The sequence below is a fragment of the Cibotium barometz genome, chromosome 45 (assembly GCF_041138505.1).
Source record: "Cibotium barometz isolate CiBa-2024 chromosome 45, ASM4113850v1, whole genome shotgun sequence".
Taxonomy (NCBI): domain Eukaryota; kingdom Viridiplantae; phylum Streptophyta; class Polypodiopsida; order Cyatheales; family Cibotiaceae; genus Cibotium; species Cibotium barometz.
The window spans coordinates 15,910,434-15,929,825 of NC_141090.1; the positions used below are offsets into that span (position 1 = coordinate 15,910,434).

Genomic DNA, 19,392 nt, shown 5'->3' on the forward strand with positions numbered 1-19,392 from the left:
ATGGGTAGGTGGTAATTGGTCCATATCATATGACCAACCATGATAGTCCTGTAGTTGGTTGGGTCCATATGGTCCCCAGCCTTATGTAAAGGCACTACAATATGCATAGTTCATGTGGAGCCTGAGAGAGAGAGAGAGAGAGAGAGAGAGAGAGAGAGAGAGAGAGTTCCCAAAGTCTACTTTTGCTATTAATTAATCAGGATATTTAAAAAAAGAAATTGGTGGACCTTAGGTTCTTTAAGGTTTTAGCCCTTTGACACACAAGATTTGGTAGATTCATGTCATGATGCTAATGTGAAATTATGCATGGATTTTTCACACATTACCCTTTTCTTTAATAAAAACTTGACATCTTATATGATAGAAAAAAAAAAAGTTTGCATGCACATCAACTCTCATTTTTTCCATTAATCTCTCTCTTGATTTTTTTTCACCTAGCAAAACGCATGGTTCCACATAGGATGACTTTCTCTCTCTCTCTCTCTCACACACATCCACCATAGCCAGGCAGAGGAAGAGGATGCATGGCTCCACTCAGGATATCACTAGATTAGGGAGAGAGAATCATGCAATTCCATTTCTTTCTTAAAAAAGCAAACTTGCTATTTTAAAGTTTGTAAGGGGCAAACTTCTCAAAACCTTTGAAAAGAATGAGTATGGCCACATTAATTCCCAAACAGTTGGGCGCCCTCAACTAATTAATTAATTAATAGCAAAATAGCAAAGAAATATTTTGGTCCCATATTTCTTTGCTAATTAATTAATAGCAAAAAAAAACACATTGTAGTACTTATTTTAATTGATGCTATAATGCGAGTGGAAGCATGGCAGAAATGCAAGAAGAGGAATATGCAGATCATTCCGAGTACGCAGAGTGGTATTTTGATCCAAAGAAGTCAGCTTACTGGTACTACGACAAGGGTTCCAATGCGTATTATCTTTACGCGCCCACACTGTCGGCATCGCCTAAAGGGGAGGAAGAGGCATGGCCGTTGTGGCATTATGACGAGGGGCGCTCTGTGTACTGGTACTTGTGCAGACAGCAAAACGCCTACCACATGTACCGAGAGACCATATCTCACATGGGCTCTAGCCAGGATACTCACCCACCCAATGATGATCAAGGCAAGGGGAGAATTCGTAAAAAGAAGACTAGTCTGCATGTGTTCTGTTTCCTGGTGGGATACAGACAGCTCATGCTAGCATTTATTGTTGCAGGCAAGCTTGATTGCCTTGTGGATGCTGTTGCTCATCCACAAGGCGTTGATGATGGGGCTAGTCATGAGTGGCAGTTGGACCCGCATGCCCAATACATCACACACAATAGGCGTTATTGTGTTGATAGTTATGAGCAAAATCTGAGTACGGCAGATGTGTCATCATCATCCTGTCCAGCAGCAGAACACGGGCCCACACTACCATCAGGATGGTAAGCTCTAGTCATGTGGATACATTAAACCTTTGCTCAATTTTCAACTAAGCCTTTCTATCCAAAGCAGTGTGTGTGTGTGTGTGCACGTGTCCTTGTGTGGCGCATCTCATACCACCGAATCTATGCTAGGTATAATGTATGATGGAGTTAATGCTTTGACACTTTGGCAATAGGCTCTCATGAAGTTAAAAGCCTGAAAGTTCTAACGGCATTTATATGGGAAGCTCCTGCTGCAATTCTAGTTTATGGTGCCATGTTTTGATGCATGGGTCCCACATGCACTCAAAGGAAAAGAAAGCCTAGCATGTCTTTTAACCAGTCCTATCATGTAACCTTGTATATATTGATGATACATGAATCTCATGCACTCCTCCTTCCATCACTAACAAAGGTCGATGTGGATGTTCCAGGACCATGGGGTAGAATAGGAAGAATTAGGGAGTGGCCACAGGGAGGCCAGTCCTGTCACGAAAATGGGGAGCTGCATCAGCCGTGACCCATTTTCGTGATAGGAATGGTTGACTTGTGGTGATTATCTATTGTCATGGGTGTGGGGAGTGGGCTTGAACTTGAAATTGGTATTTTAACCAGGATCTATGTGTAAGAATGAAGACATTTTAGCACGTGATTAAGGAATGAAGACATTTTGGCACGTGATTAAGTAAAGTTAATCAAGTTTAATTGCTGATGTAAAGTGAGACTAATAGGAGAGTACCCGACTACATCCAAAGAGGAAAGCCACTTTATTTTTCAAACTTGCATACATATGTATAGGCCTTATATAAAGTGCCTATTGACTATAATGCACCCAACAAGGTGCACGACACCTCAATGCTTTGCTTGCATCCTTTCCTTGTGCCACTTGCTACCTTTCTCATATGTGACACATTCCACATGCCTTTTGACATTTCTACTTCAACCAATGTACTAAAGTACATTTGACCTTAGAAAATTTATCAAACACTTCTTCATCTAAGGCTTATGCTTAACCCAATAAATAAAATAGGATTCAAGATCACACATTTTCAACACCCCCTCTTGATCTTGAAATCCTAGAGTAGGGATAACAGATCTCATCCTAATACATTGGGCTATATACAAGCAATGACCTTACAATACAAGACAAGATTGAACAAGTTTCTTTAGAACAAATGACATTGAAGCAGAAGGAAGATTAGAAAAGGAGTAGTGTTAGAGTCCCCTATAGCAAAGTTAAAACCAAGGAAGGGAGACCAAGAAGAAAAGAAGAGTGGTCACAAGAATTTCCACAGTTATGGGGACAAAAGCCGCAAGAATCTTCTTGCAGAAATAACACTAATCGAGAATCAAAGATTGGAGTAAAATAGGTAATACCTGTTTTAAGGACAGGTAAAGGTAGCAGAAACACAAGAACCCATTTTGAACTAAGGGATGGAGCCACAAGAACTTGCTACAATGTCTATGGACATTCTCATACATTGGATATGGTGCACAAAGAACTTTTGGTTCAACATTGCATGACCGATGACCCACAATCACGACGAAGGAAGTGAAGAAATTAAGAGTGAGTGGAAATGCACAAGGGTAGTGGTACAATGCATTGGCCTATGATAATGTGGACATAATACAAAATGAGCGAAGGTAGCAAGCAAAGATTAGCCAGACTTGGGAAAGGGCAACCTTTATACAAACAACGGAAAACAGGATGGTAACACAACAAAAGGAGCAAGCGGCGAAACGACCCATTTTCAACAAAGTCATCTCTCTGTCTCTCTCTCGCATCTACACACTCAGAGCCATCCTCGAGGAAGGAAAGGCGTCCAATAAGAAGATTTAATGTTGCTTTGTGGATTTCCGCAAGGCGGTCTACTAAAGACCCCAATGGGCCTATGAGACCAAAGTGATACAATAATGTCCATGGCATATCTCATCATGGAATGGAAAATAAAACAGAAACAAAACATAAACATAGCTATCTCACTGGGGTGATATTGTCCATGGAAACTCATCATGGAATACTAAGAACATAGAAACATGAGAGCAGCATCAGCTCCCAGTAGATGGTATACCACTCTCCAAAATATCAAACATGGGGCTAATGAGTATGGCCGAGAGGTCTCCCTTAGTTATGTCACGTGGAAAGGTAGCTTGATGGTGGTGGAGCATATCCTGGATCTGGAGCTGATGAGGGGATTGTGGCCAATGGCCGGGGGATCGAGGGCGTTGGGCACGCTTGAGTGCGGAGACCCAGTCGTGTTGGAAGGTTGGCGATTTCGAGCTTGTGATCTATGGCTAGAAGGTGGAAGCATGGGAAGTTGAAGAGCCATATATAGGCTAGAGTGGCACCTTGTCATAATCATCTCCTCCGGCCGGTGTTTTGGGAGGCAGCTCACCGGGAGATGGGAGCCCGGTGGAGGGATGTGGGTGTTTGTGGAGCTCGATGGTGATGCATCTCCTACGTGCGTTAGTCTTCCGCTACGCATTCTGACAGGTCCGAGGTAACTCCACTCGGGTAAGGTCGGTCCGGAGTAGCTTGAGGAGGGTCCACAAGATCCACTATATGGGTGTCCACCTCCTGGGTCCGAAAGAAAGTGGAGAGAGAGAGAGAGAGAGAGAGAGAGAGAGAGAGAGAGAGAGAGAGAGAGAGAGAGAGAGAGATTTTATTAACATCTTTTGAGACAAAACGTGTGTACATCATCATCATGTCTCAATGGACATCAAATGGATACAAAAGAAAAAAAAGCAAAAGTACTCTATAATGTGGAGATAAATCACATACAGGGCTCTGGTTAACTATTGTGGGGTGGGCGTGTCAGAATACGCAGCGGAGATGATGACAAAATCTCGAAACACAAGAGCAAACACAGTGCAGAAAATAGACAGCAATGGAGAGAGAGAGGCGTGTAACTCAACTCTATATACACAAGAAGATCCCGAATACGATACAACAATGGCAAGGGGTTGTGGGGCCATTTTATATGGCCCCGAAACAGCAGCCGGCCTGCTATAGGACAGCCGACAAGAGTTCAGAAGTGCCCACGTACACCAGTCGGCCAGCTCATAGGGTTGTCGGCTAGCACCAAGAAAATCCACGTCCTGTCCACATACAGTCGGCCAGCACCACTAAGAAGACTGATGCAGTCGGCTACCAAAAAGGACATCCTGCCACCTCAGGGCTGCCACCCAAGCCACAGAAAAAATGGGAAAAAATACGGGGAGTGAGGAAAAATGAGAATAACACCTACAAGGGCGGGCACACCCACAACAAAAGCCCTGGTGTCTACATAAAGACAGGAGATGACTTCTAACACCCCCTCTCAGCTCCTGGCTGAGAAACCAACCCTAGGGAGCTGGGGTGCCGCCTGAGCAAATCCTGAGATAGCGACTTCGTGAAGAGGTCCAGCGTACTGTCCTCCGTCGAATAGAACTCTAGCAAGATGTCATCAGCAGCAACGATCTGTTCACAGACAAAGTGCCTCTGGATGACTGTGGGTTCTTCCGGTGGAAGCCCAATCCTGCAATGCAACCTCTGCAACCTCACCACCTCACAAGCAGCATCACAAGCAGCCCGGTACTCTGCCTCTGTTGACGACAAGGCAAAAGATGACTGCCTCTTACTGCTCCATAAAACTGCTCCTGGGCCTGAAGTAGATCTCCTCGTGTCTCGATCTCCTCCCCAATCTGAGTCACTCCAATCGTGGAGTCAGACTCCATCCATCAATCCCCCTCATGTGTAAAAGAGTCCATGATCCTTCGCATGCCGCAAAAACCACAAGATATGCAATCCTGCCTCCCAAAGAGTCATCTGTAACCATGAGCTCAACTGCCTCATCAGGAAGCTCCCATCCAATCTGGTATCCATCAACCAAATCAATGAACCATTCTGCTTCCGAGTCAAAGAGGCATCACACTGCTCACAAGGATCAACACCTGTTACGGTGGAAAGCCAAATCCTGGAAACCTGCTGAAGACCACGCAAGGCCGTTTGAAACCTGTCAACCACCCCCTTTGAATCCGGAACCACAAAGCCTGGAGAATCCACCTCCTTCTGCAAGTAATCAACTGCCACTTGCCTGGCTTTCCGAGAGGTCCCTGTGGAAAGAACATCCTCATCTACAGGAGTTTCTTTGTCCCGAATACTACAAGACATCAGAGCATAAGTTACGTGTTCAGTTTCCTCTGATTGATGAACACAAGAACCACCAACATCAGTACTGGAAAGTTCCTGCCAACTGCTACCATCAACTGGCAAGCTATCCTCCATCTGGTCCGGGAAAGCCTGCACCTGCAGCGTATCCACACTTAAGTGGCCATTACCAGACTGCCACTCATCACAAACCGGAGGACTTGGGAGAGAGAGTGCTGAAAGCTTGTAAACTCCATTCTCCACTTCGCCTTCCCAAACTACCTGGCCTGTCGCCTTATCCCGGAGAGCAACAAAATGCTCATCAAACTCCACTCGTACTCTAGTCTTGCAAACCTGATGCACTGACAACAGATGAAAACCAAGTGACGGAACATACAACACCTGGGAGGAATGCTTCCCCCTCTGCCATCGGGAACTATCTCCAACCTGTAAATCTGAACGGGAAGGAGTCGTGTGCCTGGAAGCACCACTGTCTAGAATCCACTCCCGAGTATCCGTTTTGCGGAGAGTCCTCCAACCTCCTCCCTACCTGAAGAAAATGAAACATCGGTGTCCATCACCTCCAAGTGCACAAAAGTCGGAGTCTTCATGATTGCTGCTGAGGAATCTTCACCCTTCTCAGTCTTCCGCTTGGGACACTGCCTCCAATAGTGGCCTTTCTCACCACAATCATTACAAGTCCTCTCTGCCTTTAGTTTCTCACGGTCAGCGTCGGACTTCTTTTGAGAAGACTTCTCCAATGAAGACTTCCCTTTGCCCGTGTTAAGGACTTTCGACCGTTGGCCAGTTAAGGCCTCCGAACCTCCACCCTGAGGAGGGTTCGTGAATTGTTCCTCCTGGTCCAAGACCATGGGCACAAGCTCCTCCCACGTGATGGTGCTGAGCCTGCCACTGGTAATCAAAGACGAGTAAAATGTTGAGTACTGAGAGGGCAAATGCGACAGCAAGGTTATGGCCATGTCCTCCGATGATATCTCCTTCCCAGCCTGAAGAACTTCCTGTTGAAGAGCCTGCAGCTTGTTAATATGCTCCTGCATCGTCGGCGACTTTGCAGGGCTCATAACCCGCATCTGTACTTCCAAGGAAATCCTCTTCATGGGCGATACCCTGTTGTAAAGAGAAGCCAAATGCTGCCATATGCCTCTTGCTAGCGTCATATGCTTTACATGATTGATTACCTGCGGTGTGCAGTTGAGGAAGATAAATGAACGGACCCTGGTGTTGACACGATCCCACAACTGTGCCTCCCGGTCCTTACGGGTCGACGGTAACTCCCCTTCCTCTACTTCCGGCCGTGGAACCCCAACAACGATGAAATCAGCAAGGTTGTAAGACTCCAGAACAGATTCCATCATAACCTTTCCATATGCTGTAGTTGTTCCCGTCCAACTGACGGTCCACCGGGAATGTGGGGAGTGTAGGGATCTTCACATACCTCTCGGCCATCTCTAACAAATCTACCATTGCGGGGATGTACTCTGAAAAAAGGGTGGGTGGGTGGGAACAAAGAAGAACTTACACCTGCAAGTGGCTGTCCAGCAAATCAGCCCGCCGTCCTCTTGTTTCTCCTCTTCCCGAACAATCCCGAACAGTCCACCAATCAGCAACACAAGTCCCCCTCTTGCTCACACAACTCCCAAGAACTATCAAGAGCCTAGGGCTCTGATACCATGTCAGAATACGCAGCGGAGATGATGACAAAATCTGGAAACACGAGAGCAAACACAGTGCAGAAAATAGATAGCAATCGAGAGAGAGGTGTGTAACTCAACTCTATATACACAACAAGATCCCGAATACGATACAACAATGGCAAGGGGCTGTGGGGCCATTTTATATGGCCCCCAAACAGCAGTCGGCCTGCTGTAGGACAGCCGACAAGAGTCCAGAAGTGCCCATGACTGTATACACCAGTCGGCCAGCTCATAGGGGTGTCGGCTAGCACCAAGAAGGTCCACGACCTGTCCACATACTTGAGAAAGTACAATCAACAATTGAGCAGATACAGGTGTCGAATTGCTCAATTTTGAGCAAAATTGGCAAAATTGGGTGAAATTGGTCACAATCAGGATCAATTTGCAGGAAATTGGATGTCGAAATTTGGGGCTTTTGATGTAATTGTGCAATTAAGCACTCATACATGCTGTATGATGTGAGAAATCGCACATTTGGGCAAAATTGCAGCAAATTGCAGTGCAAATCAAGGGGCTTTTGTGCCGATTTGGTTGATTTGCATGCAGGCAATCGCATTTGATGCTGTGGATAATGTGTTGATGCCTTACAAGCACTCAATGTGCCTGTAAATCAAGGGGGTTTCATGTATTTGATGTATATGTGGCCAGGGGGAAGCATCGTGAACACTCTGGATTTGATCTTAATTCAAGGGGCTTTTTCAAGTTCGTATGCTTATTGAGCTTGGCAAAGCAGCAGGCAAGACATTTATGCCTTGAATCCTCAAAAATCAGCTTGCAGTCAAGGGGCTTTTGCCCAATTTCTGTTCGGAACTGTTGTATGCAATGTTCGAGACTGTAAAAGTCTGATTTTCACTCATTTGGACAGCTAGGAGAGCATTTATTGCTATTGTACCTGCTGGTACAGATTTGGCACAGCTTTGTGCAAGTTTTGGCATGGCTGTACACTGTTTTGAGTGACCAAAAGGTTCAATTTCAGCTGCTGTACTTGCCGGTACAGGTTTGGTACATCATTGGTGAGCACTTGGTACTGCTGTACAGTACTTTGGAAGGGCAACAGAGCACATTTAAGGTGCTGTCCAAAATTTGCAGCAACCAGATTTTGGTGATTTCATCACATAAAGTGGGAGAAAAGTTGCATTCTTGCTTCCGCAGTGGGAGATAAAGCTTGGGAGAACAACTGTGAGCACTTTGTGTGCTTTTGGTGCAGTGTTTGCACATTTTGCAGGGAGTCAGGCATTGACAGGTTGCATTTTGCTATGGCAACCACAGGTGAGAGCTCTTCATTGCTTCATATCAAGAAGCTTGAAGGCTCGCATAATTATGATATTTGGCAAACCCAGTGCTACAATGTGTTGCTCCAGAAAAAGCAGCACAAGCCTATCAAAGAAAGGGGTGTAATGCCCGCTTCTCTTACTGCTGAAGAGTGGGAAGATATGGATGAGCTGGCAAGATCTACTATCATGTTGTCTGTGTCAGACTCATTACTTTTCAGCATTCGTGAAGAGAAGACAGCTTGGGGAATGTGGCAGAGATTGCAGGACTTGTATGCCCAACAAAGTGCCTCAAGCAAAGTGTATTGGTTGAAGAAACTCATAGGTCTTCAGATGAAGGAAGGGGCGTCTATGACAGCCCATCTAAATGAGTTTAATGGTATTGTCAGCCAGGTCATTAATCAAAAGTTGGCAATGGACGATGAGTTCAAAGCCACTTTTCTGTTATGCACTTTGCCGGAGAGTTGGGACACATTCAGGACAGCCACTAGCAATTCGCATGCTATGCTGTCATATGCAGATGTTGAGGGTGCTCTTCTACAAGAAGAGATGAACAGGAAAAACAACTCTGTTGGAAAGTCCAATGCAATGAATGCACGTGGGAGATCCCAACAAAGGGGAAAAAGCCAAGAAAGGGGAAGGAGCAAGTCTCGCTCCAAAAAGGATTTGGAATGCCATTATTGTGGCAAGAAGGGACACATTAAAAAGCAATGCTACAAATGGAAAAATGATCAAAAGGAAAAGGGAAAAGGCAAAGACAAAGAGAAAGATGAAGCCAAAGATGTAAAGCCAAAGGGCAAAAGTGGAGTCAAGATTGAAGAAATCAATGTGTCACATGCAGGTGGCAGTGAGGATGAGGTCCTATTTACGTCTTCACTTGATGCCCATTCACTTCTTACAGGTGGTCATGGTATGCACTCATGGATCATTGATTCAGGTGCCTCCTTTCATGTCACAGGTTGCAGAGACTTGTTTGTTAGGTATACTGCTGGCAATGAAGGAGTGGTTTATTTGGGTGATAACCATGCATGCAAGATTCTTGGCAGAGGTGATGTGAGGCTTGTGTTTTCAGATGGCTCACAGCTTATGCTCCATGATGTCAGGCATGTGCCCGAGATCAAGAAGAATCTGCTTTCTACTGGACAGCTTGATGATGCTGATTATGTTACCACATTTGGTAGTGGAAAGTGGAAAATTAGTAAGGGCTCACTGGTTGTTGCCAGAGGCTCTAAGGTGGACACTCTTTACTTTATGCATGTAGGTGTTTGTCACCATGCTAATGTAAATGCAACCGAGGTGCCAGAAATTTCTGTGTGGCATAGCCGGTTGGGACACATGAGTGTCAAGGGAATGGAGCAATTGTCTCGTTTGGGTTACTTGCCTTCTCTAAAGTTTTCAAGTTTTCAGTTTTGTGAGCATTGTATATATGGTAGGCAACTACAGTGCCCCCACAAGAAAGCTCTTGGACAAAAAGATGCTCAGTTAGAGCTTGTGCATACAGATGTATGTGAGATGCCTCAGCTTTCTTTGGGAGGGGCAAAATATTTTGTGTCTTTTATAGATGATGCCACACGCAAGGTGTGGGTTTATCCTCTTCATTTGAAGAGTGATACATTCTCAGTGTTTCAGAAGTTTGTTGCTCATGTTGAGAATCAAACTGGCAAAACACTGAAGGCTTTGCGTTCCGACAATGGTGGAGAGTATATGTCCAAACAGTTTCAGGACTTTTGTGATGCTAAAGGCATCAAGAGGGAGCTCTCTACTCCTTATGATCCTCCACAAAACGGGACAACAGAGAGGATGAACAGGACCATTCAGGAGAAGGTCCGTTCTATGTTGTCACATGCTGCGTTACCTCATGGTTTTTGGGCTGAAGCTGTTATGACAGCCCTTATAAACAGGTCACCTAACACGAGGCTTGGTGGGAAAGTGCCAGAAGAAGTATGGACAGGGAAGCCTCCGTCATACAAGCACTTGAGAGTGTTTGGTTGCGTTGCGTACGTGCACATACGCAGGGAAATGCGCACCAAACTTGATCCTAAGTCTCACAAATGCATATTCCTAGGATATGGTGACAGAGGTGAAATGGGGTATAGACTTTGGGATCTCGTGAATAGAAAGATCATACGCAGCAATGATGTCATTTTTGATGAAACATGCATGTATAAGGAGCCTGCAAGGCAACAGGAGCCTGGCAGAGTCATCTTTGATGATGATGGACATCATGGACAACAACAAAGGGCTGTAAATCAGCCATTACAGCAGGAAAACCAGCCCTTAAATGGTGCTGAAAATGGTCCAAATGGACAGCCAGAGATGGCAGAAGATATCCCTATGGATATACCACAGTTAGAGGAGATACCGGGCATGATATTTCAGCCTTATGGCATGGAACAGGAGCCACCAATGGGTGATATGCAGGCTGGACAGCAACCTGCAAATGATGGTCATTGGGTACGGAGGTCCACTAGACCCTCCAGAGCCCCTGACAGGTTTGTTCCAGGGGTTGACTACTTGATGCTCACTGACTGTGGGGAGCCCTCATGTTATAAGGAGGCTTTACAGAGGGCAGACAAGGCTCTTTGGGAGCGTGCCATGAAGTCAGAGATGGATTCTCTGCACAAAAATGGAACATGGAAGTTGGTGCATTTGCCTGCAGGCAAGAAGGTTTTGCCATGCAAGTGGGTTTACAGGCTCAAAGTTGCACCAGATGCAAAGCCAAGATACAAAGCCAGGTTAGTGGCTAAGGGCTTCAAGCAGGAATATGGTGTGGACTTTGATGAGATCTTCTCTCCAGTGGTCAAAATGACCACACTTAGAGCTGTGTTAGCCTTGGTTGCACATGATGATCTGGACTTGATTCAGATGGATGTGAAGACTGCTTTTCTTCACGGTGATCTCCATGAGGAGATATATATGCAGCAGCCAGAGGGTTATGCAGTAAGTGGAAAGGAGAAGCTTGTATGCAAGCTGAAAAAGAGTCTTTATGGGCTCAAACAGGCACCAAGGGAATGGTATCATAAATTTGATACATTCATGAAATCCCAGAAATTCAGGAGAAGTGACATAGATCACTGCTTGTACACCAAGAAAGCTTTGGATGGCAGTCTATTGATCCTCATCTTGTATGTTGATGATATGTTGATTGCCGGGAAATCTCGTAAGGAGATGGATACCTTGAAGCAGAGGCTGCATCAAACCTTTGATATGAAGGATTTGGGTGATGCAAATCACATCTTGGGTATGCGGATACTTCGGGACAGAAATCAGCATGTGTTGTATTTGTCTCAGAAGGAATACATTGGCAAAGTCTTGCAGAGGTTCAATATGGACGGGGGGAAGAAGACTAGTACTCCTTTGCCTCCATATGTGAAACTCAGTGCTATGGACAGCCCACAGTCAGATAGAGACAGGGCTGATATGGCCAAGATTCCGTATGCTTCAGCTTGTGGCAGTCTCATGTATGCCATGGTTGCTACTAGGCCGGACATTGCATTTGCAGTGGGAGTGGTTTCTAGATACATGGCCAACCCTGGCAAGAAGCATTGGGAAGCAGTGAAAGGTGTCATGAGATACCTGAAGGGCACACAGGATATGTGCATTTGCTTTGGTAAACAGGATGCATTAGTGCATGGTTACACGGATTCGGATTATGCCGGTCATCCAGATAACCGGAAGTCTACTACCGGTTATGTGTTTACATTCACAGGAGGTGCTGTGTCATGGATATCCAAGATGCAGAAGTGCACTGCCTTATCTACTACAGAGGCCGAGTATATTGCAGCCACAGAGGCTTGCAAGGAGGCATTATGGCTATCTCGGTTAGTGGTTGATTTGGGCTATACAGGGGATATTCCATTGTTGCATTGTGACAGTCAGAGTGCCATCCAGTTGGCAAAGAACCCTGTTTTTCATGCAAAGACGAAGCATGTGGATGTGAAGTATCACTTCATCAGAGAGGTGATAGAGAACAAGCAAATTCAGCTTGTTAAGATTCATACGGATGACAACCCGGCTGATCTGTTGACAAAGAGTTTGCCTCCGGAGCGGTTTGCTCATTGCAGACACTTGATGGGCATTGGATGAGGCCAGTTTCAGCCTTGATTTGGCCTTGTATATTATCATGTACATGCTGATTTTTCTTTTCCTTTACTTAAGGGCACTTTGCCTTTAAGTGGGAGGTTGTTGGGGTAAAGGCATAATGCCCACCCTTATAGTGTGTACAAGCCCATAAGTTATAGTACATAGTACACTTAGTACTTTTAATGTACTAAGTGCACTATGTGTACTAGTGCAATATACATGTGTGATAGGGGAGTCACACACTCATGCCTTGATGAGTTGACTTATCCCCATAACTCTCTCTCTCTCTCTCCCTTGTTCTTCTTCTCTGTGTATGTCTCCTACATGAATACTCTAACCTAACCCTAATTCCTGTTTCTCTCACACACTAGGCAAACACCTTCACCACTTGAACTATCACCTCATTGGCCAAGCTTGAGTGATCTTGTGCTATATTCTTGCGTGCATGGGGTGGCATTGGTGTGCTTATGTATGCTTGAGTGTTGTCCTCTCCTTGTGTGTAGGATGACCAAAAATTAGGATTAAATCCATATTTTCATGTGGCAGTTCTAGGTATTTGTCTACCTTCCATCGTTTGAACCAGCTTTGCAAATCTTGCATCCATCCGGAAGATAGCATCTTACTTTTATGATTCTTTTGTGGCCTCTTGCTCGTCTCCCAAGCCTTCTTGGGTAATCTATCATCATTCATACGCTTGATCTTGATTATGTATCGGAAAACCCTCTTCATTGCGTGACATTCAATTGGTTGACAGCCTGTCTCTAGGAGTAGTATTGAATTAGGCGTAGCTTTGACACCTAGATGTCTTCTTAGGAAGGACTTTTGCATTTTCTCAATATCATCCCAAGTTGATTGTGAGATGCTTCCGCCCCATACTTCGGCTCCGTACAATACTGTTTGCACAGCACACATGCATCAAATAACACTCGGCGTACGTGCCATCTTCTTGTATCACTATGGCTGCACTCATTTTCAAATTGGTAATATTTGCTCCACCCTGTATCAATTCTCCGCTGTATGCATTGGCTCCATCTATAGTTGGCAGGTATGTCGATGACAAGGTATTTGAAAGTGTTAGAATGCACAACAGAAATAAGAGATAATTGCTGTAGAGAACAAAACGCAGAAGAGAGAGGGAGACAGAAGTTGTATAAACTCTGCTCTATACACAAGATCCGGTACAATAGAAAAGGTGGGGGACCATGGGTGTGTTGGGTAGGAGGGAAGCTAGCCTGCACACACACACACACACACACACACACACACACACACACACAACCTCAAGCACAGAGAAACGTGAGTGTTGGAAAAGATGTACTCAATAATGATATGAAATGAAAGTACAAGTGAGTACTAAAAGGCCTAGGGCAAAGTGCCCAACACACATAAGTGTGTTCACACGGGGAAAAAACCTGTGTCCAATCACAGGGAAAAAGTGCCCAGTAAGCTGGGTTCACACCTGAACTAGCCGGGAGTGGACACGACCAACAAACCCCCCTCAAGTGAATGGTGTGAACGGGTAGCAGCAGGGTGATAAAGCTGTGAATGCTGCCCTGCACTATGCTCCACAGTAAGAGTAAACTGCACTGCCAATGAAAAAAGCAAGCACTATATGACGGGGAAAAGGAGAATCCCTAATGTCCTAGTGCTAATGCTAGAGCACAGTAGTACATAAATGCATCACCAGAAATGCATGGCAAAGATCATGTGGACATCAACTGCATCAAATCAAGAGGCATCGCATAATACCCCTCTGAAGGCAAGTACCAAATGCCAAGCTGATCTGCATGTAATCCACATCAATGCTTTGTAATTGCTCCAGTGATGAGCATAAGAAGAGGTAGCAGATATACGCATGTGTAAAGGCAACAAGATCCAGAAGTCATGCTTGTGAGACATGCAGTGTAAGCTGCAGAAGTGATACTCATCAATGGAGGATCCGATGAGGAAAAGTCAGCAATGGTAGGGCTGATATAAGTAAAAATTCAGCAATGGGAAAAGCTGAAAATGGGGAGAGAAAGTGGGGGCTTGAGGTGGGCATCAGCCAATGCTATGAGAGGATAGGAAAACCCTTAGTGATGCCATGATCAATGGCATATATGGCAAGTGTAAAGATGCATAATCCCACAATGAATAATATACATGTGACATGTCACATGGTTTTGACATGTCACATGTCAGCCAATGCTATGAGAGGATAGGAAAACCCTCAGTGATGCCATGATCAATGGCATGTATGGCAAGTGTAAAGATGCATAATCCCACAATGAATAATATACATGTGACATGTCAAAACCATGAGAGCAAGCCAACACTGGCCAAGTGTGTAAAAGGCACTCCCAGTAAACATCACATGTGAGAAAGTGACAATTTCAACACTGTAGAAACAATCCCACTGCAAGGGAAAACAGCATAAAAGGCATCTCCAGTAGACATCTTGTTGGAATGAGATTGCTCTTCACTGAGCAAGAGAGTCACAAGGTTGTGTCACATGCACTCTGCACTCAGTGCATGGTGACAAGATGGCTCATCATCAGAAGTGCATCAGTTGTATAGTTTTAGAACCCAATAGGATGATAATTGTCGTACGCCGTGACCCCATTGTACATCCTCAGTCCAGGATAAGTCAGGCACGAGCTACGTAGGTCATTCCTCAGCCTTAGCGGGTCAGTCAGTCAGTCAAGTCCCTTAACCCACTTGGAGAGAATCATTCATGCATGTAGAGTCAGTAGAAGCCTTGGGGTTTGCATCAGAAAGCACTCTGCATCTTGCATAATATGCATTCATATGCCTGTGCATCATTTAGAACATCCCCGAAGCCTTAGGGAATTTACTGGGATTTATCTGGTATTTTTCCCATATTTAATAGTATTTATTTAGCATTATTGGGCATTTATAAATATAAAACTTTATTAAATGACCAACCTCCAGTTAGTATAAATAGGCTTGCATAGAGCCTATTTTCTCATTTAGTCTTCGTTGTGCTAAGAGCTCTCCTCACCCTTGCTTTCAGCCCAAGACTAATCCAGCCCTAGAGCCCATAAGCTTTCTTCTCCAGCCCCTTGAGAACCATAGCTTCAGTCAGCCCTAGGCGCCTGCATTCAGCCCTGATTCAGCCTCAGTTCAGGCCCAGATTCAGCATACCATTCAGCCCAGTTCAACGCCAGATTCAGCAGTTTGCAGCCCTGCGTTTTTGCACAGCCGTACAGCCGTTTCTGTTCCAGCCGTACAGCAGCAGCCCTGCAGCCCCTGTTTCTCATGCGTTTCAGTCCACAGCATCCCTACACTTCAGCGTTTCTGTCCACAGCAGTTTCCAGCCCTGAAGATTCAGTCTACAGCAGTTTCCAGCCCTGAATCTGCTGTTTGCATCAGTGTCCAGCCTTCTATGCATCATCCACACATGCAGCAGTCATCTGGTGAAGGTAACACAGCATTCATAAGTGTTTTCAGCATTCTAACATAGTGTAGAATAGTCCACCTTCTTCTTCTCTCAGCCTCAGGTGTCCAGCCCTTCCTCATGCCCTTGGGAAGAGTGCATAGGCTCGAGATCAGGTCATCGAGGTGTTTCTACAGCAATGTACAGATCAGCCACTCTCCGATCCTCCGAGATCTTGCGTTTGGCTTATCTACAGTCCACAGTCATTCTCTCTAAAGAAATAAAGCAAATACTATCTCGTTATCGGGATAGGGGGCCCTTCAGTGGGTAATTCGGGACCCAATCTGGTGTACAGTTCTCATATCTCTCTCTCTCATCTCTTTAAGGTTTGAAGTATTGAAATGGATTGCTAAACTCACGAAACTCAGGATACAGAAGACGGTGTGAGCATTTGTGTGATAGGATCTCCCAATACAAAGACTTCCGCTGCATATCACATTGGTATCAGATTCAGATTGTCCACACACACCGTATCCTAGCGTGGGGGCATGCTTGGATGGTTAGATTGCGTTCCGGCACGACCACCGACTTCAGCATCATGTCTACAGGAGAGAGTACTCATCAGCCGGAAGACGTCTCCCCCGAAGGAGACCTCGTTCTTCCGCCTACAGGAGACACCATAGCTCTTCTTAGAGCTCAGAACCAGCTGCTCATGGAGCGTCTCCAACTCTTGGAGGCAGCAGCAGCACGTCCTTCTACACCTCCAGCAGCACCCGACTACATCTCCCTCTTCTTTCAGATGGAACAACAAAGGAGAGAGGACGAGGCCGGAAGGAGAAAAGAAAAAGAAGAAAGACGGGACTGTGAGGAAGCCCAACGCAGGATCGATGAAGACCGGCGTCAGGCTGAACTCGCCGCTTGGGAACACCAACGTGAGCTTGATCGAGAACGTATGTTACTCGAACACCAACGGGAAAAGGAGGCCATACACTTGAGGTATCAGCAGCTCTCCTCAGTCTCCCCAGTCATAGGTGACACCAGCCACAGCAGCCCGCAGCAGCATCAACCACCATCATTCGCAGTCAACCAAACTTCAGTAAGTATGATGGTAAGTGTGATCATTCATCAGTTAGTCAATTTGTTCATCAGTTTAATGCTCATTTTCCATTAGCTAGGATCACAGACCCACAAGACAAAGTCCACTTAGCGGCTCCCCATCTCACTGGTGAGGCAGTCACTTGGTGGCAACATTGGTCTAGTATTCATACAGACCAGGCCACAGGTGTCACAGCCTTTGACTGGGACATCTTTGTCCATGACCTGAAGACCAGATTTCTCCCGCCCCAGTACATGACCGGTCTGAAAGACGAGTTCTATGGACTCAGACAGAATGGATCCCCAGTGCTTCAGTTTTCCGGTAAGGTTATTACTTTAGCACAACAGTTAGGGTTATCTGAGCAGGCCAAGATGGAGCAATTCATTCGTGGATTGGACTCCAACATTCGGTTCACAGTTCGTAACTTTGAACCAAGTACTTATGACCGGGCTTTGACTCTCGCTCAGAATGAAGAAATGAAGCTCAACGGGGGCGAGCCCAAGCAGGCATCTCAGTCCAGTACCAAACCCCAGCAGCAGCAATCAGCTACACAGACAGGGAAAGGTAACGCATCTTCTAAAGATGCTAAGAAGGACAGCAGTAATAGCTCCAGTTCAGGGGGTAAGAAGGATAAAGAACCTAAGAAAACCCCTGATGAAAAGGCTAAAGCAGGCATTACTGGAGGTTATCTTCCTCTAGAGGAGCAAAGGAAATACCAGTCAGAAAATAAATGTTTTTTCTGTCATATTATAGGGCATGGTAAGAAGGATTGCCACAAATGGCAAGCGGCACAAGCCGCCAAAGCTCCTTCTGCCACAGTTGCTACAGCCTCCCCAGCTCCTCCAGCCCCGCCTACTACCTCAAATGCAGGTCAACTTTTACCTTCCATGCATCCTATGCCATCCGTGGTATTTGATGCTAAGCAGGATGGTGAGAGCGATGCTGCTCAGAAGAGCCTCATCCGAGCTTATGGCTCTGCCCAGGGCCGACAGTTTGTAGTCCTTTTCGATATGGGTAGTTCTGAAGACGCCATCTCTCCCCAGTTGGCTAATAAATTGCACCCACATTTCCCAGAAGGCACAGCAATTTGCCTTTGAAGTTCAGAAGGCCTCATTTCAACGAGATTTCATCGTCTCCCCTCTGTTAGGGTGTGACATGATCTTAGGAATTCAGTGGTTCCGTCAGTATGAGCCTATTCCCAATTGGGGGCAGGATACTTTTACTATTTGTAAAGGTTTTCCTGAGCCTGTCATGATTCGGGGGGATAGAAGCATTCTTGGCATCCCATTGATTTCACATCTCCAGGCCAGACGAGCTATCCGCAAGGGAGCAGAAGGAGCACTCCTTTATGTTTGTGCTCAAACAGCCCCTCCCTCATTAGTAGCATCCCTTACATCTTCAGTCCCTCAGTTAGCAGACCTCCTATCCAGACACCAGTACATTATGCTTAGGGACGATCTCCCGCCCAATCTCCCACCCTCTCGCCTTGAGGACCATCACATTGATTTGGTCCCTGGATCAGATCCTCCTAGCAGGTTTCCCTATCGTCTTTCCAAGACTTTAGAGGGCGAGTTAGAAAAGCAGTTATCTGAGCTTCTCCGAGCCCGATTCATTCGGCCTTCTTCCTTCCCGTTTGCTGCACCTATCCTATTTGTCCAAAAGAAGGACAAGTCTGCACGCCTTTGTGTAGACTACAGGGCATTAAACAAACTCACTATCAAGAATAAGTTTCCTATGCCCAGGATAGAGTACATTTTGGAGCGTTTAGACAGTGCTAAATTTTTCACTAAGATCGACATCAAGAGTGGTTACCATCAGGTCCGCATTTTTGAAGCTGACATTCCAAAAACAGCTTTCCGAACAGAGCGTGGTCACTACGAGTTCGTAGTCATGCCTTTTGGGCTTACAAATGCACGCGCAACGTTCAATAAGATGATGTCTAGGATTTTCGCAGTCCATATTGGGAAGTGTGTTTTCATATTCCTTGATGACATACTAGTCTTCTCAGCCACTGCGGAGCAGCATGAGAAAGATGTGGAGAAAGTCTTGCAACTTTTGCGAGATAATCAGCTCTACATAAACGCCAAAAAGTCTATCTTTGGTGTTAAGGAAGTTCAGTATTTGGGCTACATCATCGGTTCCGATGGGATTCGACTGGACCCATCAAAGGTTCAGGAGATCTTAGATTGGGACATTCCTAAGACCGCCCAAGAAATCCGTTCATTCGTAGGTCTTTGTCAGGCCTATAGTACCCATGTCCATCAGTTTTCCAACCTTGCAGCACCTCTTACCGACTTGCTCAAGGAGGTGAAGA

At 45.6% G+C, this 19,392-nt stretch overlaps 1 protein-coding gene across 1 annotated transcript in view; it reads left to right on the forward strand.

Moving 5' to 3' along the window:
* Nucleotides 1-784: 784 nt before the first annotated feature.
* LOC147612486 (D111/G-patch domain-containing protein) overlaps nt 785-19,392 on the forward strand; it is a 69,495-nt gene continuing 50,887 nt past the window's right edge. The window contains exons 1-2 of the mRNA XM_086783115.1: nt 785-1,125; nt 1,219-1,429. Of these exons, the coding sequence (XP_086639241.1) occupies nt 825-1,125; nt 1,219-1,429 (512 nt within the window). The 5' untranslated portion in view covers nt 785-824. The remainder of the gene's footprint in view (nt 1,126-1,218; nt 1,430-19,392) is intronic.